The 25,948-nt window shown below is 39.0% G+C and overlaps 1 protein-coding gene across 2 annotated transcripts in view; it reads left to right on the forward strand.

Moving 5' to 3' along the window:
• Positions 1-25,948, forward strand: part of RNF128 (ring finger protein 128) — a 128,323-nt gene that overhangs the window by 16,417 nt on the left and 85,958 nt on the right. Inside the window, exon 1 of one of the 2 annotated variants that reach the window (XM_074323512.2) lies at positions 24,092-24,825. The exons of the other annotated variant lie outside the window; for it this stretch is intronic. Within the exon in view, the coding sequence (XP_074179613.1) occupies positions 24,333-24,825 (493 nt within the window). The 5' untranslated portion in view covers positions 24,092-24,332. Of the gene's footprint in view, positions 1-24,091; positions 24,826-25,948 lie in introns of those variants that run through there. 2 annotated transcript variants of the gene reach the window in all.

A 25,948-nucleotide genomic window follows, 5' to 3' on the forward strand; every position in this document is an offset into this window, starting at 1 on the left:
GTAGGTTGCAAGCCTAGGGTTTAAACTCTAATATCCTGACTCCAGAGTTCATACTCTTAACCAGTACATGACAGCACCTCTCTAGTGAGTATGTGCTATGCAGGCACTGTACAAAACTGGTACAAAAACATTATCATTGTCCTCAGGAGGAAAATGTAGTAGGGAGAACCGATATTTATACAACTAGTAGAAAAGAGAATATGAAAAGCACTATCATGGAAGTGTTAAGGTTATTGGAGCTGAAGAGATGATGAAATTCCAGGGTGTTGGAAGGGTTATCAACATGGATGTTAAAGTTGTAGAAGATGATAGCAGAGAAGTCAAATATCAGGAGTGGGAGTATAAAAGGGAGAGTTACAGTGTAGGCAATCAAAAAGTGGAGTATTTCTGTTAAGATTTCAGAAGTTGAGCAGATCAGAATGATGATAATGTGCACAGTATGGGTGTGGTGTGGGGTGCGTAAAGTGGAATGGAGGCAAATATCCCTGAAGTTGAATCCTAATGAGGCCAGAGTGTTGGATGATAGGGTGGAGAGAATGACTGTGATCCAAATGACAAAGTCTCTCTCTCTCTCTCTCTCTCTCTCTCTCTCTCTCTCTCTCTCTCTCTCTCTCTCTCTTCCCCCTCCCCTCTCTCCCTCTTTATCTATCTATCTATCTATCTATCTATCTATCTATCTATCTATCTATCTATCAATGAATGACTGAGAGGTTGGTCCATAACCAAACAGGGAGGAAAGGAAGGGGGGGTGATTAAGCCAAGTGCCATGAGTCTCTTGACTGCCACAGGTCTCCAAGAAGCAAGGGTTTTATTCATGAGGGAGGGGGAAACATGGTCTGGGAGCAACCATGTGGAAATGAGGAGACCCTTTAGAGACCTGAAATATGTGGGGTACAGAAGGATGAGCTGCCTCTACTGAAAATAACTGAAGGAGAAGTGATGTCCTCGGGGATATGATGGGTCAGGTATCATAAAGAATTATCATAAGCCTTAGTATGAACCCTCCGTGAAGAGGAAATGAGGGGATTTTACTAGTTAACAGTGTGTTATGTAACCAGAGAGCTAGAAGACACAGTGGAAGCTTTTGGGAGGGGAGCAGTGAAAGAACAACGTAATAAGCGGTATGGAGAGAGAAGCACAGGAGTGAATATTAACCAAATTAGCTTCCATTTAGGGCAACAACTAAGGATGACATTAATGTGAGACCAGGGAGCACTAATGACAAGGTTTCAAACTAAATTCTGGACTAAACTTGTCTCAGACAAATACAGACTTCGTTTATCAGTGTAGAAGGCTGGCAGTGTATACGGAATGTAAGAGAATTATTCACAAAAGAGCAGGCACTCTTGAAGGAGCTGAGAAGGGCTACACTGAATAGGGTAGAGATGAAAATATGAAAGAATTTAGATCAGAAGTATCCTAGAGCTGTGATGGTAGATTCCAAGGGTGAAGGAGGGGCATGTAGTCTTGGGGCAGGGCGAGGGAGTACAGTGGAAGGTAATTGGTGCTGAATGACCTGAATCTAAAACTAACCAGCCCTCAGGTTCCTAATGGAACCGCTTTAAATTCTTAAATCAGGTGGTAGTCGGGGCTTCAGTTGAGTGTTACCTGTGTATCTGGAGGATGTTGCACAAAAATATGAAATTATAAAGAAAGAGCACATAAAATTATTTTGGGCCATTTTAATAAATCACGTGTTCTGGGGAATGATCTGTGTGTTATGAGTAATACTAATTACCTATCAGCATTGAGGAGATTTGGATTTTAGTCAAAATTGGTAGAAACCTAGTCAAGGGCTTAGGATGTCAAAATTGCAATCATTAAATGTCTGGATGCCCTGCATGCCAGAATTGAATTAAATCCAATTTCCATTCACTTGTATATGTTTTTAGCTTTTAAATAAAAATGTAAATTGAGTTCTTTTCCTCAGAGCAGTCAGTTCAGCAAGGAGGAAGCAGAGGAGTGTAGATTCAAGTCAAATAGGATGTTTGACATTACTTTAGCTCTAAAAATGTCTCCATGGACCAAATAACCATTTATCAAAATAATTTTTCCACTGATTATTTTTATTAGCCTCCTATAGGATACAACCAGCATCTAAATGTTCAGTAATAAGTACAGTAAGCTTGGCTGCAGTTGGGGGACACGGTGGTTAATTCTGAGAGAGTTAGTACCATTCCAATCATCCAGGCAAATGCTCTTAGAAAATGTCTTGTCAAAAAGCCAGGATATACCAAAAAGGGCTTTGTGAAGGATATACCAAAAAGGGCCATATTTACCAAAGGGCTTTGTGAAGAATTCTTGGAACAGAAATCAGATGGACAGAGGGCTAAGTTGCATTTTGGCTAAAGGAAGATGTGTAGTTTCTCTGACCATTTCACAAAGAACACATCCTTTCTCTCCTAAAAACTGCAGCATTTTGGCTCAACAAGAGAAGCTGAAGGAAGACTTAAAGAGAAACAGTAGAGCTCTAGCATGTTGCATATTACCACATCATACCTCACCCACCTGAGATACAAGAGGTGAGGTTAAACCCCAGGGCGTAAAGCCCTAGGGTACTATTTGTTCTTGTTTACAGATCCATGGCCTCAGCCAGGTGAAGCTGTGCAGTGGCTGGGAGGTAACCTCTTAGTGAGAGCAAGTTCTGGCTGACAATTGGGTTTTCTAACACGGGAATAAAAGAAGACATAAAAATAGGCTGTTTTTTTTTTCATCTAGAAAGCAATGGTTTACTTATCCATTCAATGGATAATATGTACTGAGGGCCAACATTTGTCCTGTCTTCCCAAGTTTTACATTTCATAGTTCTCTGAGCCTTCAAGCATACAACATGGGTTCTATGAGAAGCAGTGGAATGTGGGAGTGATTTAGGTCATAGTCTTCAAAGGGAGACAGACCTGGATTTGAATACCAAATCCAGTATTTGTTTTCTAGCTGTGTGATCTTGGACAAGTTATTTAACCTGTCTGAATTCCAGTCTTCTCATCTCAGTTGTCTCATCTGTGAAATGGGAATACTATAGTACTACTTTATAGGGAGGTTGTAAGGGTTAACTGAGATAACACATCTAAAGAAAGCAGTTAGCATGGTGCCTATTCTGTAGTAGACAGTCAAAAAAATGGCAGTAGTAAGGTGATGCTGATAAAATCATCCCCCCTCTTGGATTATTCTCCCTCTTCTTCCCCTATCCATGTCTTTTTCTCACTTTAAACTCTTGGCCAAAATGTATTTCCTATTAGAAGCCTTTCTTGACTAACAGTTTACCCTGATCTCTCCTTTACTTGGCACCTACTCAAAACTTAGAAATATAGTTGAGGTCATGTTAATTTGCTTTTTGCCTATTTTTATGTCTCCATTTGTATCTTTCCTGGATTCCTAATTATCAGTGACTAATAGATTTATAGACTAGACATTAACAAATACATAAATTTTCCATGTACTTCAGGGATCCCTTCAACTAAAATCCTGTCTGGTGGCCATCCATTTACTACTTACATACTTTTAGTGATAGAAAACTCATCATCTCACAAGGCAGTTCAGTTCATTGCTGGATAGCTTAGGTTTTTAAAACAATTATTTTTCAAACTACACCAAAAGGTGCCTCCCTCTCACTTTCACATATTTTTCCTAGTTTGCTCTTTTGAACAACATAGAGCATTAGACTGTTCACTATATGAACCTGTCTCCTGTTTACATCATCCATTCAATTTTCAATCAGCAGTATTGACTTTTTGGCTTTTTTCTAATGGTAGAATTTGAATTTCAATGTTTTTTGCCACTAAAACCTATTTTTTCCTGTTAATCAGGAGGGGTCATTTCCTTTGCTTGTTAAAAAATGACTTTACTTTTGTGTCTAGGAGAAGGAATTGGGAGCCACTCACTTGTGTGGTGTGATTAGTTGCATCCTAGGAATCCTCTTGCCCAACAGTATCCTCCTCCCTATGATGCATTACCTGAAATTTCATCCATCATTAAAGCAGCATTCCTTTGGATTTTAAAAGCTATAGGGTCTTTGAGTCCCTGTTTTAAAGGCACATGGTCCTGGGAAAGGTAACATCTTTAACAACTGATACCATAGTAGGGTATAATTTGTTGATAGTGACTTGAGTGCAAACTAGCAGATAGGATGAGCTGTGACCTGGAAGCACTACTAGACTGCTGGAGACCCAGGGACCTCATTTCATTCATCTCAGTATACATCGCACTTAATTAGCATGGTGACTGACTAACGCTAGGCCCTCACTGATGAACAAATGAATGAATGGGGCTGAGAAGGGGAGTATATTCTCTCCCAAAATACATAACCTGTTTCATAATTCTATCTATAGCCAATGGAGTGTGGTAACACCAGACATATTAGGGTGTCAGCTTAATGACAGCCTTGCTAGCTATTAACAATGTTCTTTTTGTCTCTGTCACCTCTCCCTGAAGCTATTTGGTGTCTCACCTTCCACTGGCAGTCTGGGACATGACTTCTTTGTTAGGCTGCTTCTATATAAAGCTCTGGCAATAGGAACTGCCTAGATTACCACCCGTGATTCATACACCTACACAGAATGCTTATACCCACACAAGGTCATGGAGTAAAGAACCAAATTCTAGTTCATATCTTGTTTCCCTGCAAGATATGGTGAAATTAGTAGTATTCTTTCACTTATTTGTATATGCTATTGGAGATGTAGTGATCTGCATCATACTATGTGAATTTAAGTATAATAAAAACCTCATTAATTCTCACCAGTGTTTAATCTAAGTTAAAAATGTGGGGATGGGACTTAAAGGGGTGGGGAGACAATTAACTGCCTTCAGAGAATAGAAACTCTTTTTAAGCAGTACATAAAAGCAGTTATTTTCCTTCAAACAATCTTTGCCTATTCATTAAATGATACCAACAGTGCTTCTCTTTGGCATGATTTTAGTTGCAATTCATTTCTGTTATTGCATTACTTGAAAATAATAAAGCTGCACATTGTATTTTGTTAAAACTTTATAAGGAAAGCCTGTCTAACAGGAAATCTCTGAACTATGGAAGGGTATTTTAAAAAGCATTTTTCCAGACATATACAGTAATGTAATCAAAGCTAATGCAATATAGAAATCTGCTTCGAAGAACAATGTAAATGATTTTAATTAATAGTCCAATTGCTTTTATGTAAATGAATATTTCCTAAGGTGCTGGAAAAAATTGATTTTCTTGCACAAGGTAACTGACCCCAATGTAGCACTTATATGTATCATGAATTCCCTTTCATCATAGAATGAGTCCTAGTCTTTCTCCAAAATAATGAAATATTACTACATTCTATAATTCCAATTATAGAATTTGCCAACTTCAAGCAAGTGTGATTTAGTAGTTTTACTCTATTTGCAAAATAATTTCATAATGAAAGTAGAGTTCTATTTTCTTTATTCTGTACGTTTGGATTGTACTTACAGCAATGAAAAAAGTTAAATCTAAAAGAATATCCACATTGTTCATTTGTAAAAATTGTTTAAACTTTTGGATATCCTATTGATACTTCTCTGAAAAAACAAAACAACAACAGATGTCCACAGACAGTGCATTAATTCTCACTCTATGAATACTTAAAATGTTAGTAAAGCAGTAAATACTGACAAAACGTGTCTCTTTCAAGCAGTAATACCTTAGAAGTCTGGTACTTTAGGCTTCCATTTAACTGACCTGTGCCCTTACCCTGTAATTACATTTTAAAAACATGAAGTTGTGGTGTTTTGTGGGGTTATATTTAATATTCATTTGGGACATTTTTATGCTATAACTCCTTATGGAAATTATTGCAATTTCATTACAGTGAGAACTTGGAGATAGTATATATGTGTGTGTGTGTGTATATATATATATACACATATATATGTATGTATGTATATACACACACACATACATATATGTATATATATGTTAAAATGTCTTCTCAACACACATACCCTATTTCCACTTTAGAGGAAGAAAATATTACTTAGAGTAGAAGGGTAATTCAAGACTTCTTTTCTTTCAGCCAAACAAAATGGCAAAAACAAACAAACAAAAGCCACAGTGTCCTAAATTTACTTTCAGATAAATTTAATTACTGCATGGATTGTATTGTGATTTCTGAGAGGCTAAACAGTCTACTACCATGTTCTACTGAAATATGAAAATAATAGATAATCGCAAATCCATTAATAGTTTGTTTTCCTGTCCTTGACTCAGGTTCACTTTTGTCTTTGACATACTACTAACATCCGTAACAAAGGAAAATAGTAACGATTAATACACACCAAAAGGCAAATTTCTAGTACTCCAAGCATTACTTTGGCACCTGTTATTATTTATTGTGTTAATGGTGTAAGTAATTGAAAAAGTGTTTCAGACAATTCAGAGAACAATTATTTAATTGAGGACATCGATTTAAATGAGCCCAGAAGATTTCAGTTTGATAAAATGAAAATCTTTTTTACTCTCAGGAGTGTGAAAGGCTGATCTTGGTACTTTAGGAAGAAATTCATAAAGAAAATAGCATAAGGAAGATAGTCAACGGGACTGTAACAGCTATATAAGATGTCAGAAGGGTAGTAGCTGGGGGAGGGGGTTATCACTTTGTGAGGGGTGTAAATGTCTATTATGTCGCTTTGTACACCCGAAACCAATAAAAAAGAAAAAGAAAAAAAAAAACAGCCAGCTATATTCTGGCCAGTCCTAGTTTTTGAGTGCCAGTTGGCACTGGAGAGAGTAGAAACAATAGTCTCTCTAGATTCCATCTAGTTTCATAATTTGCTTCTTCTGAAGCTATAAGCAAGAATATGTGGTCCATTAAAATGTGGCTATTTATGCAATTTTTGCAAATGAACTGTTTAAAACCCCATTTGACTGAAGGAAGTTGGTGGGAATATACTTGCTGGATATTTGTTACTTTACCACACAGGATATTAAAAAATGTTTTGATCCAAAAAATATATAAATAATTTTGCTAAAGAAACCACTGAAACTAATTCCCCATTCTTCTCCATAAGCAAAATTCTAGGAATATGTGCTGATTTATAGGATTAGGCCTCATATAACACCCCCCATCCACCGGATAGGGGCAAGAGCTGGAAATTTACCTTTGCAAAACCTGCAAAAATCTTGAATTAAAATCCACCTCTTCACAGACATCCTCTGGTGGCAGAATTATTTAGTTGGTTTACATAATAATGTAATAATTAAATAATAATGGTAGAATTATTTAGTTGGTTTACACATTTATGGAGAGATTACCTGACAATAATTAATAAGATTATCTTATTTCATAAAACACAGGGGCGTTTCTAAGCATATAACAAAGTTTTCGGTTTTTTTGGGTCTAGATTGCATTTTAAATCTTCCTTTTACGTAGCTTTGAAAGTAGCTAGGTGAATCGGACTTATTTCTGCCAGAAAGACTTGTGAATTCATATTTAGGGTTTATTCATCACCTGTGAGAGTTACAGTGGAATTCCTTTTCTCAGCCCACTATACAACCAGATGACACAGCATTTTTCTGTGCCAACCTTATATAAGAAAGGCCCACCAGAGGGCATGTTGAGCACTTTCAAGGCTAATCCAAACACCTTGGTACTTCTCTCAAGCGTATTTAAACAGTAACATGCTATATTGGCATCTGAAGTAAAATTGCCAATGTCTTCTGACACCATATGGCAACTCTTTCAATTAAGAGAACCCTGAGATACTCAATTAGTCAAGGTCAGCCAAATATATTTGAATAAAACAAAAATCAATTTAATTGATTACTTTAAAACCAAGCAGCTTGAAGATTTGAATAAATTCCTGAAATGAATAAGACCAGTGAGTCCATACATTCTCTTTAGTGGTCACAGGAGTAAGCTCATGGGAATAAGGTCATATACAGAATATAAATATACTAAGTCATGTTGTTAATTTAATTATCTGCATGCAGCCAGTTCACTAGCAGTGTTTAAATCTTAGACTAACCTTCTTTGATCACTCAAGCTACTTCACAGTTACCGCTTATGGGTCTGAAGGGAATGCTTCTGTAAAACATAAGATGAAAACGTGCTGAAAAATGCATTTCAAAGCCAACTCCAAGTGCATTTTTTATTATCTGCTCTTTCGTATTATCTACATCACTGCTTCCCATCTACTAATATCTTTAATTGAGATCTGATTCAATTCTTTTTTAGGGGCCTAATAAACAATGACCCTGAGAAAATTACACCTTCAACATAAAATTCTGGTGTGTACCTAGCTTAAGATGGAAAAAGAAATTCAATTCAAAAAAGAAAAAAAAAGTTGGTTTCAATACTTGAAGGAGAAAGCTAGGAATGCAAAGAGATTGTTTACATTTTAAGAATATAATTCTTCTAATAAGAGAAAAATCATCAGAGCTTTGCTAAATGACTACCACTTTAAGCATGAATGCCTTCTCTTCCTAAATACTTGACAAACTACAATGAACCAGAAAGCTATTTATTGCAAGACACAAGTTGCTTTACATTTTCTCCACCTTTTTTCTGCCTACACATCTAAAATGTTATTTGACTCAGTTATTTATTTTCCCATCATAGGATCTAAAATCTTGCTCTTCCCCTATCTGTTTTAATAACCCTTTGACACAATCAGTATCATATATGTTTACATGACACTAAAGGAAACAAAATATATTAGGTAAACAAAGCAAGTGAGTATTCCACTTTCAACCAATTGTTTTGGCATTATGTAGATAAACCTAACTCTTGACTATCTCCTAATATCTGTTCATCTATATCTGTTCCCCTCCCAAAATACCTAATACACTTGAAACAATCCTTCCTATTGCAAGTGCCAGCCCTGCCTTCTTCTGCCATTATATATAATTGAAATGATAAAACTTTAGGATCTATAGCCCACCTAATTCACAAGGGATTTAAATTATCCTCTTGCTTAAACCCAATACAAAATAAAACATTTATGGATAAGGTAGAATCCATCTAAAGAGGGGCTTCTTAGGCTGGGGTCCTTGAAGGCGCACAGATAGGCCACACAGAGTCTTCATGCAGCTGAAATATTCTTGAAGGTATAAGTACATGGAATTGATTTTTTTAAGTACAGTAAATCTCATTTTTTACCCATCCATTCATGTTGTCAAAAATGGCAAGATTTCATTCTTTTTATAGCAGTGTAATATTCCATTGGATATGTGTGGTGTCATTAAACAATACAGTAAATGTTTAAACAAAAATGTATTACAGTAAAAGACACATTGCCATTAATCCCCCTCAAAACACTTCCCCTCGCTTCAGACACACTTATCCCATCGTTCTTGCCACTTTCTGAAGCAGTTCTGGATGTCCTCTTCTGTGAGTGTCTTTAGTTGCATTGTCATGGCTGCGTCAATGTGCTGAATCATTTTGACTTTGGGGAAGAGCCAGAAGTCGCGCAGTACCAGATCCGGTGAATAAGGTGGATGGGGACACACCACAATGTTTTTATATGATAGAAATTGCCGTACCAGAATCGTGTGACATGGAGCGTTGTCATGATGGAAGATGATGCACACTTTAAAACACACCTCCCAACCATAGTTCACACCCGACTGACAGCAGCGAACAAGTTAAAACTTGTCACACACTGTTACTAAGGTTCAACGTGCCACTTCCCATATTGAAGATCCCTGTGTTTCCGTTGGATGGCACTCGGCAGTAGCATTCACCATATTTTGTGATCACAACAGGAAAGGCTCCATGTCACACATCACCCCTAGTACAGTCATTCCTGTCAAATAAAAACACTATGGTGTGTCCTCATCCACCTTCTTCACTGAATCTGGTACCATGTGACTTCTGGCTCTTCCCCCAAATCAAAATCACCATGAAAGTTAAACATTTTGAATTGATTCAGGACATCAAGGCAGCCACGACAGCACAACTAAAGATGCTCATGAATGAGGACTTCCAGAACTGCTTCAGAAAGTGGCAACAATGATGGGTAAGTGTGTTCAAAGTGAGGGGGAGTGTTTTGAAGGGGATTAATGGCAATGTGTCTTACTGTAATAATTTTTTTAAAATTTAAACATTCACTATATTTTTTATCACAATCTTGTCTATCTGTTCATCTATTGATAAACACCTATGTTGCTTCCGTATCTTGGCTATTGTAAATAATGCTGTAATGAACATAGGGGTGCATGTACCTTTTGAATTGGTGTTTTTGTTTTCTTTGGATAAATAACCAGAAGTAGAATTGCTGGGTCTTATGGTAGTTCTATTTTTAAATTTTTGAGGATCTTCCATACTGTTTTCCATAGTGGCTGCACCAATTTACAATCCCACCACCAGTGCACAAGAGTTCCCTTTTCTCCACATCCTCGCCAACTCTTGTTATTTGTTGATTTTTTTTTTATAATAGCCTGATGTGAGGTCGTCTCTCATTGTGCTTTTTATTTGCATTTCTCTGATGATCAGTGACATTGAGCATCTTTTCATATGTGTATTGGCCAGCTGTATGTCCTCTTTAGAGAAATGTCTCTTCATGTTCTCTGCTCATTTTTTAATTGGGATGTTTGTTTGGCTTTTTTTTTTCTTCCTTTTTTGATGTTGAGTTATATGAGTTTTTAAAATAAATTTTGGATATTAACCCCTTATCAGATGTATCTTTGGCAAGTATCTTCTCCCATTCACTAGGATGTCTTTTTGTTTTGTTGATGGCTTCCTTCGCTGTGTAGAAGTTTTTTATTTCAATTATAAAATAAATAAGCCACAGAGATGTAGTGTACAGCCCAGGAAATATAGTCAATAATATCATAAAAACTTTGTATGGTGACAGATGGTTACTAGATTTATCGTGGTGATCACACTGTAAAGTATATAAATGTCAAATCACTATGTTGTACACCTGAAACTAATACAATATTGTATGTCAACTATACTTTAATATTTTTTAAATGAAGAAGGTGAAATAAATAGGATACAACAAAAACAAATACAAACATACAATGGACATCTGAATTGTGATGCTGCAACTTTAGACATTCATTTGGTTCATTTATTATGGCACCACTAACTTTGATTACAATATTAAAATTCCAGGAGTATTGCAGTTTAAAAAACATATTAAGAAAGACTGATGATAACAAAGACATGGATAAAATATATCACCAGGCCATAGATATTTCAATATAACAATTCTCTTCCTCTTTCTCTTGTTAGAATGAAAACCTCTTTCCACTCCAAAGTCTTTAAATTGCACTCATGACATCTTGGTATTCTTGGAATATCCTTCTTTTCTGTATAGGGGCCAATGATTATATATCAAAATCATCAAGTAGAATCAAACTCTCAGACAATAATTTCCTGGATAACAAAACTTTATATTTTAAGATGTCTTAGAATATATAAAAATCCTCCTCCCCAGTCAGACCAGCTTCAAGAGAGTCTAGGAAAGTCTCTCATAGCTTAGGTGATTAAGAAAACCATTGAAATGTGAAGGAAATATTTAAATAATACAATCTTTATAATGTCAAAAATAAAGTAAATCTTATTCTAAATGTTTTAGAGCAATGCTATCCAAGAGAACTATCTCTGTGATGTCCAGTACATACAACTAGCCACCTGTGACTATTGAGCATTTGAATGTGGCTAATGTGCCTGAAGAAATGAATTTTTAATTTTATTCAATTTTAAATAGCCATGTCAGGCTATTGGCTACCATATTGAACAGCATAGCAATAGAGGAACATTAACATGGAGTCACTGGATAAGCTTCATGAGGTCCATTGAATTCCTTGAAATTGTGCACAAAATTGTATGTTTATGTATTCTGTACATAGGTTTCATCAAATTTTCAGAAGTAACTCTGACCCAAAAAGAGGTTAAGAACCACTCTCTAGCAGAAGCAGAAATAACTGCTCCTGTTTGGGCTCTAAGTTTCCTGACTACATAGTTGAAACTAGAAGCACGGCTTTTTTTTTTTTTTTTTAATTTTATGTCATAAGAAAACATCCAAATTCTTCAGCAAAATAAAAGATCTTTTCCTGAAGTTAAATTCAAGTAATGTATTATATGCATTTCTACAACCAACACATATTCCTCTTTAAAAACAACAACAATGAAAAAAAACCTCTTTGTTTGGGAAAATTGTAGATTCAAATGTAATTGAAAGAAATAGAGATCCTTTCTACTGTTCACCCAGTTTCCCACAATGGAATCACCTTACATAAGTATGATACAATATCACAACCAGGAGATTGCAACTGATACAATCCACCCAACTTATCTGGATTTTACTAGTTTTACATGTACAAAATTGTATGTTCTATGCAATTTTATCACATGTGTAGGTTCATGTGACCACCACCACAGTCAAGATTCAGAAAAGTTCCATCACCACAGGGCTCCCTCATGTTGCCCTTTTTTAGCAACACACATCTCCACCCCACACCTTCTTAACTCTGGGCAACCACTAATCTGATCTCCATTACTATAATGTTTTCATCTCAAAAATATTATATAAATAGAATTATACTGTATGTAATCTTTTTGGAATGACTTTTTTCACTCAGTCTAATTCTCTGGATTCATACAGATTGTTGCTTATATTCATAGTTCGTTCCTTTGAGTAGTATTCTATGGTATCAAAGTATCACAGTTTGTTCAACCGTTCACCTATTTGGGTTATTTCCAGTTTGAGGCAATTATGGATGAAGCTGCTATGAACAGTCACATACAGCTTTTAGTGAACAGAAATTTTCATTTATCTGAGATAAAGGCCCATGGCTGAAATTGCTGAGTCATATGTTAATTGCATGTTTGGTTTTATAAGGAACTGCCAGACTGTTTTCCAGAGTTGCTGTACCATTTTACATTTCCACCAACAATGTATGTGTATGTGTGATCCAGTTTCTCCACATTCTCGCCATAATTTGGTACTATTTTCCTTTTTTTTAATCTCTTTCTGGTGGGTATGCAGTGGTATCACATGGTTTTCGTTTGCATGTCCCTAATGGTTAATGATGTTGAACATCTTTTCATGTGCTTATTTGCCATCTGCATATCCTCGGTGGTGAAACGTCTGTTTTTGTCCCAGAAAAACAAACAAACAAACAAAAAAACACATCTAAAGTAGGAATGAGTAATTTTTACATAGGAATTTGAGTACTATCACTGGATAGTTTGGTCTTACAAAAGAAAGAAATGCTGTTCAACTGGAATTATTTATTGCTTATCTGCTAAAACAGAAGCCCTAACATTAATTCTTACTTACCCCAGTGAAGATGTTTCTGTGGAGAACTAGGAAAATAAGATCCAGGATAACTTGACCATAGAGAGAATTGAGAGAATACAAATGAACGGAAAGATAAGAGGCCACTGGTAGATACTGGATTCAGTCATTTCATGAATACATTTTCTAGCACGTACTGATAGTACAGATATTATACATCCTTGGTATGCTTTTGATATATTTAGATGTCATTTGTTGCCTTGTTTTAAAAGTCACCTTTGTATACCCACTCGGACAAAGAGCAGCCTCCTTCAGCTCAGGCAAGGCAGCGGAATGACCAGCAGACAGCACTATTTATTCTCCTCTGAAAAGAGCTTGAGTCAAAAGCCTGCAATGGCTGTCCACTTCCACTGCTTAACAAATCAAGACCAAACTCCTAAATATGTTATTCGAGGTCAACAAAGCCCTGACCTAACTTTGCTGTCCTATCTCCCACTATTGCCCCTCTTGTGCTCTAGCCAAATTGAAATAATGTTCTCCAAATCTGCTCTGCTCTTTTCGGACTCTGAATTTTTGTTCCTGCTATATCCTTTACTGAAATATTTTCCCTTACTCTGTGTACCTAGCAAAACCACAACTATCTCTCAAGGCCCTGCTCAGATGTTACTTTCTCTATGAAATCTCCCCTAATTCCTTGAGTCAGAAGCAAACATTCCTGCTGCTATACTCACACAGGACTTTCACAGTAGCCCCCTCACAGCAGCCATCTCTCTGACCTCTCTTGTGTTTAAATGCCATGCCAACGCAATAGCATGGATGAATCTCAAATGCATTGCACTAAGTGAAAAAAGTCAGACACAAACAGCTACATATGGAATGATTCAATTTATATGACATTCTGGAAAATGCAAAATTATGGGGACAGAAAATAGACAAGGGGTTGCCAGGGGTTAAGAGTGGGGGGAAGGGTTTTCCTACAAAGGCACAGCAAGAGGGAATTTTGGGGGTGATGAAACTGTTCTATATCTTGACTGTGGTAGTGCCTACATGACTGTATATGTTTGTCAAAACGTATTGAACTGTACACTAAAAAGGGTGAATTTTACTCTATATAAATTATACTTTAAAAACAGTAAAAAAAAATGCATACCACCTAGCCAGCAAACTAGCCAGCCTGTCCTCCAGTTCTTGCCATCTGTTTACTTGCTCTTCAAACATACTCTAACATGCCAAGCTAAGAGCTTGGCCACAAAGAAGAAAAATACATGGTTCCTCCTCTCAAGTAACTCAGTCTCTGGTGGAGAAGATTGGTATGTCAGTAAATAAATACAGCACAGTACGGAAGATGCTATATATAATACAGCTCATGTGTCAAATACAGTGAAGGCATAAAGGGGGCAGTGGTCAGATGGACCTAGATTGTTGAGGGCCTAGCCTCCCAAGTTTAGAAATTTATATTTACTTCAATATGCAATGAGAAGTGGCATAACCATAGCTATGTTTTAGAAAGTATAATATGAAGAATGATTTGTCACCCCAATAAATTTAATAAAATTTAAAAAAAAGATTATTAATCAATTGGAGAAAAAAAAGAATGATTTGGAGTGGGGGAAAGACTAAAAGCGGGGAGACCAGTTAGAAGGCTATTTACAGCAGTCTAAGAGAAAATTAACATCACTTCTCTATTAGTAGACTAATTGAGATTAGACTGTTTTCAATTAAAGCTTGTACTGCTGATAATCTAAATGTATACAGGCAAAAACAAAGAGAGGGCCCACAAAATTTGTCTTGATACAGTTTACCCCCCGTAGTCTGAGATACTTAATGGAGGGACCTTGTTGCATTCGTCTTTTTATCTTCCCCAGCAACTATCATAAGACTCTGTAGACATTAGAAGCTCTAAAAATGTTTATTATTCTAATGAATAAATTACAGAATGGGTGAATTTTCTTTTAAAATCACTAAAACTCCAAAAGAGAAAATTATTATTCCTATATGCCCACAGATGCTTATCACTTACAATTTTGTATGCCAGACAGCCCAGAAGGTCAAGGTTAGTAAAAATGTTTTATTCCTAAATTTGTATACTAATTGCCGTGATCACACGGGATTAGTGTAGCACATTTTTTTCCCCAGAAAGTGTGCTTATTTTTAGCTTCTTCATTGCTACCAAACAACTTGCAGTGGCAGGGGTAAGATTCTGTTAAAAAGAAAGCTGGATTATAAATCCAGCAGGCATTATAAATCCACTTTCCAGTATGCTACTTTTAAGGAATTGACTATTACCTGTCTGTCTTGGAACTTGAAGACCTCTGCTGAAAATGCCATATGTGGGGCATGATTAAAAGCACTAATATAAGATAACCTGCTTCCTGGAATGTGTGTGCTGAAAAGGTTTCATCCTGCCTTGAATTCAGCAAAATAGAAGGTCCTAAAATCAGCAGGGTGCTGTGCCCAAAACACCATGTAGGGCCCAAACATAGGCTCTCACCAGGTCTCTAAACACCTCAAACATCACCACCTAAGAAAAATGAAGACATTTAATGAACTTGTAGGATCACTGAAGGTAAACTTGAAGAGCCTCTTCTTCAAACAAACAAGAGCTTCAGGATTTCAATTTCTGCTTTCTCTGTCTTTGTCTCTCTCTCTCTCTCTCTCTCTTTTTCCCCCACAAAAAGCAAACCTTGCTGAGCCACCTCATTGCCTCTGGTAAAAGGTGTTCTGTGGTTCCAGAGTTGACAACTTCCAGAATATTAAGTAGTCACTGACTTCTGCTTCTGAACTAGTTTTCTATGAAGAACATGAAGAATACTGATGCTATCTGCACCCAAAGTTCCATGGAGACAGCTTAAGAAAAAAGTGTACTTAATGCACACTAATTGGAAGATTATCAGCTGAGGGAGAAGTGATTTTATGGATTCCACAGTGTGCTGTGGGTTAATGGATCTGGGCATGTTTTTCCTTTTGATGTTCCCATTAGTATTTTTCCTCATTAAATTTCCTATACGTTACTGCATGATTTGTGATGAAGTCAAACTAAAGTAATTTTTGTAGCCATAAAATGTCCTTTTCTTGAAAATACCCTGCTTGTCCCTTGCCTATTTCCTGCAACCAACAAAACCATAACACTTACCTAATTCTGTTGTGACAGAACTTAATTACTGTGTGAATCGCAAGTGGTAAGCCAAACAATTTCAGTTGTCTCAACTATGTGCTAGCACCTTGTCACTTATTGCCAGATACTTGTTTACTCCGAGTTATTGATCAATTTTGAGCCCTGACCAGCTGCAGCTAATCCTAATGCATATAGTTGACAGCTGTGGATTTGTGACTTTGCCCCTTGGAATACAAAGGCTGCCTTTGCCCACACTCAGGCAGACTTTAGCTTCTAAAGGGCAAGGCTTGGCCTCAGTAGGTGATTGTGATTATGTACTACTATCTAAGTATATTTATTCTTAAATTGCTTTTCAGAAGCCCCAGCTTTGCTAGGAATCAAATTCGATCCCCATTAAGAAACACTCCCATTCTGTCTGTAGGTTAAAAAACACTTACTGTCCACGTGCATTTCTAAGCACTTAACTCCTCCCTAACTTAGTAAAATGATCCTATCCATGCCTGCCAAGGCAACTCTCTTCTACAGCTCTTCTGTCATTTGTCACAGGCAGTGGCAGGATCATAGATATTTATTTTACATATACTATTTGATTTGTTAGGCTTTAATCTGAAGGAACATTAAGTGGTTCAAATATATATATGCAATTTTTTGTTGTTATTTTCCCCCCTTTTTTTTGTAGTGGAGAAAGACGAAAGAGAAACTTCCTCGGTGTCACATAACCAGCAAAGTTAAAAATAACAGAATGGAATGGGGGAGTTCTGTGGATCTAGTCTAATGAATAGTATGAATGAATTGGAAGTAAACATGAAATATGTGGTCATATCTATAGGGCACAATTTATTAAAAACATTTTTTCTCTCCCAGTTTCCCCAAGTAATTGGGGTTTTTTTAAATAACATATACATAAATCTCTTGTACCCACAAATGTAATTCTTTGAAGTCTTCATCTTACCAGAAACCTGAAAAGGAAGGAAAGCAGACTGCATGAGACCAGATGAGTCTCCCAAATAGATTGTCCTGACACCACAGTCCAGGGTAAAAACCACTCATGTCCATCATTCCCTCCAGCACCTTCCCTGCCCAAGTTTTCCCTGAAGCCATTCCTGCCCCCATGCCTTGGGCCCTCCCCCACTCTTATCCCTCTTTAGCAATCTTGGATCCCCTCAATCATCTCCCCAAACCCAAAATAGCTAATCTGATGCCCCAGAAGCAATCAAGTCAACACAATTTAGCTTAAATTTTCTGCATTGTCCTCCACTAACACAAGTCCTTTCTGTACCAGTTTCCATCGGTGGACATAAAACACCCTTTCTGCACAGTTTCAGGCACTCTTCTCCACACACTCATGTGAGCTACTGTGTACAACTGAAGATGTAGACATTTATGAATGATGATGACGCACTTTACTAAATGTGCTCTCATAATCTCTGTTATCTAGGGTCTCTGGGGCTCCTCAGCAGGAAATCAGGGCCCTCTGGTGAGGGGGTTCTTAGTGTGCTAAAACGTGTTACTGGATGTGGCTGAAAAACACTCATTCTTTCCACCTTGTAATAATACCCTCACTATGTATGTGGAAAGGTAGTACAGCAGAGTGAAAATGGCATAGAATTTGGAGTCAAACACACTCCCATGTGAATTCCACCTCTGCCACTTACTAGCTGTGTTACCTCTGGCAAAATAATTCACCTTCCTGAACCTCATTTTCCTCATCTGAAAAATGGGAATTACTGTATAGTAAAATTGAATTACCTGTTATAAAAAATCAAATGATATAATTAACGCATGTGAAGTATCTGGCACATAGTGGGTTCTCAATAAATATGTTTCCGTCCTACGTCTACTTTTGAAGATAGTAATGTATAGAGTGGAAAGTGCTCCAATGGGAAGAGTGTAGTTTTGTACTAAGACACAAATTCCAATTTTGTCATTCGGTTACCTTGGGTGACCTCAATAAGTTACTTAACCTAAGTCTCAGTTTCTTCTTCTGTAAGATGTAGCATATAATACTTATGTCATAGGTATAAAGTATGTGGCCCATAGTAAGCTCTCAATGGTAGCCATTAATGTTATGGGTGTGAAAAGACTGCTATCAGTTTCAGATACATCTACTGTTGTGAAGCCCCTGTCTGAAATTCTCTTTTCTTTGAGTGTATGAATGCTTCGTTTTAAAAAATTATGTTTTCTAATGGTTATATACCCACTTGAGCTGACTGAGTTTTACCTGCATTTACCAGTGATGTTGTATTATTTGAAAGTATGCTGCAATATCACACTTAGGCTTTTTGTTTTGTTTTCTTTGGCTGCTCGCTGTCTCCACACCCCCATCGTTTTCTTCTTGCTCTCCATAGAGCAGCTGTCAGGGCTGGAAATTTACTGCCATCCCTTCTCCACACATTCTCTACATTTATACTGTCAAGCTGTGTAGCCACAGCATCACTTAGATGCAGGACACTAGTTGTCCCAGATGGTGCTTTGTCATTTATTTGATGGTAAGAAGCCAGATGTGATTTTTCACTATCGTCCGTCCATCTCTGCACCTCTGCAGAAACTAAGTGTAATTGGAAACTTAATCGGTTGCAATGGTGCCCCTGCTGTTTCTACAGGATGCTGCTCTGTTTATCAGTTCATCATTAGATAGTGCACCGCTCAGGACAGCTTTCTGTTCAGTATTGCTGATACAAATATTTGGCAGGACTAGTCTTTGTGGTAGGATTTGAGGAGTTCAAAAAGGCTCCTGGCCCAAATATATCTCCCTCACTGGTCCCAGTGCCTGAAATGCACACAAGAAAACATTTCACTTGAACTTTCTTTGTTTGGTGCAAGGCAATGTTAAAATGCAAATGCCACTCTCCCTAAGGAAGCTACTTAGTCATTATCAGCTATTAATACTTATAGTCAGAAATGCATTGGAATCCTAATTTGATTCAGTTGCTAGCTATATGATTGTAGGCAAGTTGCTAATTCTCTCTGAGCCAGTTTCCTTTTCTGAACATGGGAATAATAATGGATGGTTGTGAGAGTTAAATGAGATAATGCATGTAAAGCACACAGTAGATGCTCAATGAATAGTGGCAGTTGTTAACCTTAAAAACAGGGTCCTGGGGGAATACATCTAGGACTAGTAAATTTGGTTTGAGGGTCAGGAATAAGGTAAGGTCTGGTATAGGGAAACTGCTCAGACCGAAGGCCTTGGTTTGGTGGCGATGCAGCTGAACTTGGAAGAGTTGGGTGGAGAAAGGACTACCGCAAAGTCAAACTACATTTATATGAACTTTCCAACAAAAAATGTGTAGTACTACTCAGGATATGGTGCTTTGTGAGGTAGTAAGCTCTAACACTGGGAGTATTCTTGCTGAGGGTAGATGCTGGCTACCCATCAGGAATACTCTAGTCTACGCCAGGGCTTCTCAAACTTACGTGTATGTATGAATCACCTGGGAATCTTGTTAAAACGCAGATTCTGGGCCAGCCCGGTGGCTCAGGTGGTTGGAGCACGTGCTCCTAACACTGAGGTTGCCAGTTCGATTCCCACATGGGCCAGTGAGATGCGCCTTCCACAGCTAAGATTGTGAACAATGGCTCTCCCAAGAGCTGGGCTGCTGTGAGCAGTCAAAGGTCGCGTGAGCTGCCATGGGCTGCCACGGGCTGCTGTGTACTGCCGTGGGCTACTGTGTGTTGCCAGGAGCGGCCGGTACCCAGTGTGAGTGGCCAGCAACTGGCGAGAGCTGCCGTGAGCTATGAGCGGCCCACCGATGACCGACAACTGACTACCTCAGCGGGGGGGGAGCACAAGGCTCATAACACCAGCATGGGCCAGGGAGCTGTGTCCTACACAACTAGGCTGAGAAACAACGGCTTGAACCGGAGTGGGGGAGGAGGCGGAAGAATGGGGGGAAAAATGTAGATTCTGATTCAGGAGGACTGGGGTGGGACCCGAGATTCTTCACTTCTCAGGAGCTCTCTGACGATGCTGACCTCATTCCTAGCAGCCAGGCTCTGTTGCAGTTTGAAAAGAAATAACAGTGAGACAGAGGGATATGGCTGGGGAAAGCTAGAGAGTTACCCAGACAAGTGTCCATAGCGTGGAAGGACTTTGATACAGTCATGATCTACAGTCTGGTTCTTATCTTTGTAAGCTTTGAAATTTGATTGGTAGTATAACAAAAAAGTGGGCTCCTGGGGATTGGCTCACACTTAACCAAATTCACAAGAGACCAATATATAAGCCAGAATGCCAACTGATTAATTTATAATGAGAAGCATAACTAGACCAGATACTAGTGTTTGCCCATCAGTGCATTATCTCTCTGTAGGCATATTTACATGAGGAGCTAAATGATAATAAGAAGGTTGCTTGGTGAGGATGAACTTGTAGCAAGGGGAGTTCATAGGATGATTTTAATGGTTCATGTTATCAAGTTATGATAGTCTGATACTTCCATCTCCACAGTTGGACTAGACCTGCAGAATAGTGCTGGAGATGCTAGCCTCCTCACTAGTCGCTGTGTCCTGTCTTGCCCTCATACAATCCAGAGATCTCTTTAAGCCTAGGTCTGATCATATTCATTTGTTCCACAGACTTTAATATAAAGTCACAATTTTAAACTCATCATTACAGAAAGTTTAAAATACACTTTCTTTTTTAAAGTGTTTAAATACACTTTAAAGTTTAAGAAAAGTTGAAAAATAGTACAATGATCACCTACATACCCATGACCTGGATTCAACAATTATTATTTTGCCATATTTACTTTATGTATGTGTATTATGTGTGCATATGTGTGCATGTGTATCTAGTCTACACTCTTTAACATAGTTTTCTAAACTCTTCATGTTCTGGCACAACCTACTTGACCAGTGTTACTTCCCTTGGCTCCCCCTTCGCGACTTACATCTCAGCCATACCTAACTACTACATGTTAGTTCCCTGGATATTCCCTGGTGTTCTCATGTAATATACTACTGCTTATGCCTGAATATTCTTACTCTCTTTGTTTGATTAACTCTTGTTTGTTCTTAAAGACTCAGCCACACCTATGTTGCCATAGCATCTTATGCTTTCCTCAGTCATAACATTTATTACTCCGTACCCTTATCATCTGTTTACCTCTCTGAATTTTCTACTAAACTGTGAACTCATTGAAGGCAGGGACTGTTTCTTTTGTTTCTGTATACCCGCGTCTCTCCGGTTTCTTGCACTTAGTAGGTGTTCAGTAATCAGAAAATCCAACTCCCTGAGAGTTCTACCTAGTTATGTCATAGGTCCCTCAAAATCAAAATATCTAAACTGAAGTCATCTCTCCCTCCTACCAGCTCTATATGTTGAAAACCCTCCTCCTGATCGTTATCCACTCTTCCAAGCCAAAAACCTCCGAGCAATCCCTAACACTTTTCTCTCTTTCATCCTCCAAACAAGTCCTGTTGATTCTACCTCCAAAATACATTCCCAATCTGTATACTTATCTTCATCCCCACTACCTGCCTAGTCCAGCCTACCTTCATCTCTCACCTGGATCACTGCCAACAACCTCCTATCTGTGCGCCCTGTTTCTACTCTTGTCCCTCCCCATCTATTATCCACAGAGAAGATATAATGATCTCTAAAATTCAAATGTGATTATATATTACTCCCTGTTTAAACCCTGATTATATTACTCATTGCTTTTGGATAAAGTTCAAACTCCCCAGCTTTACCTAAAGGACTCTCAAGAACTAAATCTGTGGACTTCTAACTTTATCTCTTGTACTCTGGGTTCCGTCCAACCATTTTGTGTTTATAGAGCCTTGTAAAGCCTGTACTTGTTGTTACCCACCATTTTCAGTTTCATGCCTTTCCTTGTATTGTTCTTTACCTAGACAGGCTAACCCTCTCAAACTCAGCACAGGTATAACCTCCTCTGGGAAGCTTTTCCTTACTTCCCAATCTGGGTTAGGTTCCTCTTCTCTATTACCCATTATTGCCCTATGCATACTTCTCTCAGACCACCGACACTATATACATATAGCACTCTATACTGCAATCGTCAGTTTGCTTGTTTGATCGTCAAAGCTCATTTATGAGCTTTTTGAGAGCAGAGTTCATGTTTTATTTGATTTTTTTTTTTACCCCAAGGCTTAGCCCATGGCTGACGTGTAGTGGATGTGCAATAAATATTTAAGAAAAGAATGAATGTTAGTGAATGTCTCTCCAAACTTCATTTTGTAGGTACCTTATAAAAGATATCTTTTGTTTTGAACACATTGTTTCTTCAAAGCACAATATACATAGTTGATTGTAATGCAGATAATAGTGACTGAATTTTGAGAGCTCTTCACTAACAAATTCAGACAATTTCTGGAATTGTGCCATTTCATAGAGGTGGCTGATCCTACCCTTCTCTTTTCCCCTAGGTAATTTTTTTTAGAGATTAACATCATCAGTAGTTGGGAATGCCATGCTTTGATTATGGTGTTAATTTTCCACTAGGTTTCTCTCAAGCTATAAAAGTATCAAGTGCAGAATTGTCCCATGTTTAATCTTTGGAAATAATATTTATTAAGTAAATGTTGGACCAGGAACAGGGGGGAGTGATTGATCAGTAATTTAACAAATGTTGGGCTGGATAAAGTAAATTATATTTCTTTGAACTGAAAAAGTGGCTAAAGCTAAACATTCTGAACATAATTTTCTCTGATTATTACCTCAATGTAATAACTTTAAGATTATTTAAAAAGTATTGGGTCCCTGAACCTGTTTAATAATAGTATTTAACAGATATAATTTTCACATTCTACTTGTTTTAAGTGCTTTACGTGTATGAATTCATTTAATCATCTGAACAACACTAAGAGGTAGGTGCTATTATTATTTTACAGCTGATGAGGAAACTGAGGCACAGAGAATTTCCCCAACGTCAAAAGTTATCCATAACTGTCAGACACGAGGTGTATTATCAATTTAATCTAATGCATAGTTACTGAGCACCTACTGAATGCAGTAACTGACAGGGTGCATACAATTTTACATTTATAGTAAAGAGAAATCATAATGCAATAGTGCCCTGAGTGAATCGCCATGGGGAGTCGGGCTCCTTTTATTTACCGGGAAATGGAGAAAGATTATGTAGTTAAGGCCATGAATGGCACAGACATCTCCATTTGGATAAACCTGGTTTGTGTAAGATAAAAAGAGGCTTAGTCTTGAGGTGTGTGAAAACGGATTCTTTTTTGAGGACTAAAATTATTTTTATAAGGGGCCTCTGATGCAGTATATATTAAGCATGGGCTAAGAGTAAGAAGGAAATACACAGGTAAGAGGTTTCTTTGGGGCAGAAAAGTAGGAAGGTTAAAAAAAAGGTTACGCGCGTTTCCTGCCCCCTCCCCCACCCCGAACCTCAGTAAAGGGCTTGCCCCCAGCACCACGCACCTACCAAAATTCTCTTGACTACAACTCAGACCCTTCTGATCTGTGCTTTTTATAAGAAGTTTCACATTCTGGCACCTTAAGCCTGAAACGCCCTTTAGGCAAATGTTAGGATGAAAAATGTATTCTTGCAATTCAAAACGGACTCGAATGCTACCAGAGAGCTTTTTTTTTTTTTTTTTTTTTTTTCATGTTCGCAGATTCTATAGTTCTTCACCTGTCCACCTTTCCTAAAACCACGCGACACACCTGGCCACACAGCCTTACATCCTACTCTAATGCCTGTCTCTCCTGTTACCCTTTTAAGAGGCGGATCCCGCAGTGTCCTTTCCTCCCTCCCAGCCACCTCTACCCCCAGTCGGCTGGGCGGAGCTTCATGCTAAATCCCCAGCGCCCGAAGCGGCCGCAGCAGCAGCGTAGAGGACTGGAGCAGAGAAGAGCTGCATCTGCAGCAGTGTCTTTACCGACTCTACGTGCCTCTGGGCGCGAACCTAGCTCGCAGCGTGCGTCAGTCTTTCCCCGCACCCCTCCCCACCTGGCGCGCACCTGGTTAAGGCCAGGGTCCTGCCGAGAGCTAGGAGAGCTCGTGCCTGGGGCCCTAGGGAACCGCCGAGCGCGCGCGCCATGGGGCCACCGCCCGGGGCCTGGGTCTCCTGCCGCTGTGGCTGCCGCTTTTCCCGATTGCTGGCGTGGTGCTTCCTGCTGGCTCTGAGTCCGCAAGCCCCGGGCTCCCGGGGAGCCGAAGCCGTGTGGACAGCGTACCTCAACGTGTCCTGGCGGGTTCCGCAAACCGGAGTGAACCGCACCGTGTGGGAGCTGAGCGAGGAGGGCGTGTACGGCCAGGATTCCCCGCTCGAGCCTGTGGCTGGGGTCCTGGTACCGCCCGACGGGCCGGGGGCGCTCAACGCCTGTAACCCGAACACGAATTTCACTGTGCCCACGGTCCCAGGGTACTGGGGGAACACCGTGCAAGTCTCTTGGTTGGCCCTCATCCAGCGCGGAGGGGGCTGCACCTTCGCAGACAAGATCCATCTGGCCTACGAGAGAGGGGCGTCTGGAGCCGTCATCTTTAACTTCCCGGGGACCCGCAATGAGGTCATCCCCATGTCTCACCCGGGTGAGTGCAGCTACTAAATTGCGCTCCTTCAAGCCCCTGCCAAGGCCAGTTTTTTCTATTTTCTGCAGTGTTCTCCTCCTCTACCTCCTTGCTCCGAAAGAAAACGAGTGCCCTTTCTGTCCCCACCAAGTGAGGTAGGGTTCTCTCCTCCCCTAGATTCACCCTGCGTGGGTGGCGGGGGTGGGGGGCTGGGCGGAAAATCCTTTCGAATTTGCCTCAGTGGTGGAAAAGGGTAAGACAAACGGAGTGCTGCGGAGGCTGGCAACTCGAGACGGACTGGTGGGGCTCTTTGCTTTGCCTTGTCCTGGTATTTCGAAAGGGTGCCTTGTGTTGGATTAATTGGTGGTGGGCATTGGCTTTGAAATGACTGCGGAGAAGACAGCCTGGAAATCCCTTCCTCACTCTTTTCCTGTTTAACAACCTCAGGCCTGCAACAGATTTTTCCCTCTGCTCTCCTTGTTTTTCTCCATGTTTTCTAGTATCAGGTACAAGATTGTGTTACTGTGCCCTGTTAACCTCATTGCAGTTTTGGTAGAAACTTTGCTTAGCTCTTGGGCTCATCTCTGCCCAGGGATCTCGGGTCCCAAATGATTGTTGGTAGCAGTGCTTTCCTTTGCCTTTGAACAAAATCTGATTTAGGGTTATTGAGTGACAAAAGAGGTGATTAATGTTACTGAAAAAAGAAGAGGTTTATGCAGGAGGATAGCAAAGGCCTAGACTTTGGAAAAGTAGTCCAAGTGGGTCTTAACATTTGTGGAGAGGAGGTGGGTTTCAGTTTTTCTTTTGCAGTTACCCTTCCAGAAACCCTAACTGTGATTAGGTATCTGTACTATATGTATAGTGATCCTAAGCCCCAAGGGACAAAAACAAAAAAAACAACAAAAAAAAAAACATTTTGGGAGAAAAAGGAAGAGACACATAAAAGCAGTGTATCATAGTTGTTGAGAGCTGGGCCTCAAGTCAGGCCTTGGATAAATTCTGGCTCCATTGCCTACTAGTCCTGTGACCTTGGGCAACTTATTTGAAGTCTTTGAGTCTGTTCCCTCATCAATCAAATGGGAAAGAACTAAGAACTACTCCCACAGGTTTGACTTGAGGATGATATGAAATAATGCCTGTAAAG

This window comes from Rhinolophus sinicus, chromosome 18 (genome assembly GCF_057876585.1).
Source record: "Rhinolophus sinicus isolate RSI-liver-muscle chromosome 18, RSI-T2T, whole genome shotgun sequence".
In the NCBI taxonomy this organism is placed as follows: Eukaryota; Metazoa; Chordata; class Mammalia; order Chiroptera; family Rhinolophidae; genus Rhinolophus; species Rhinolophus sinicus.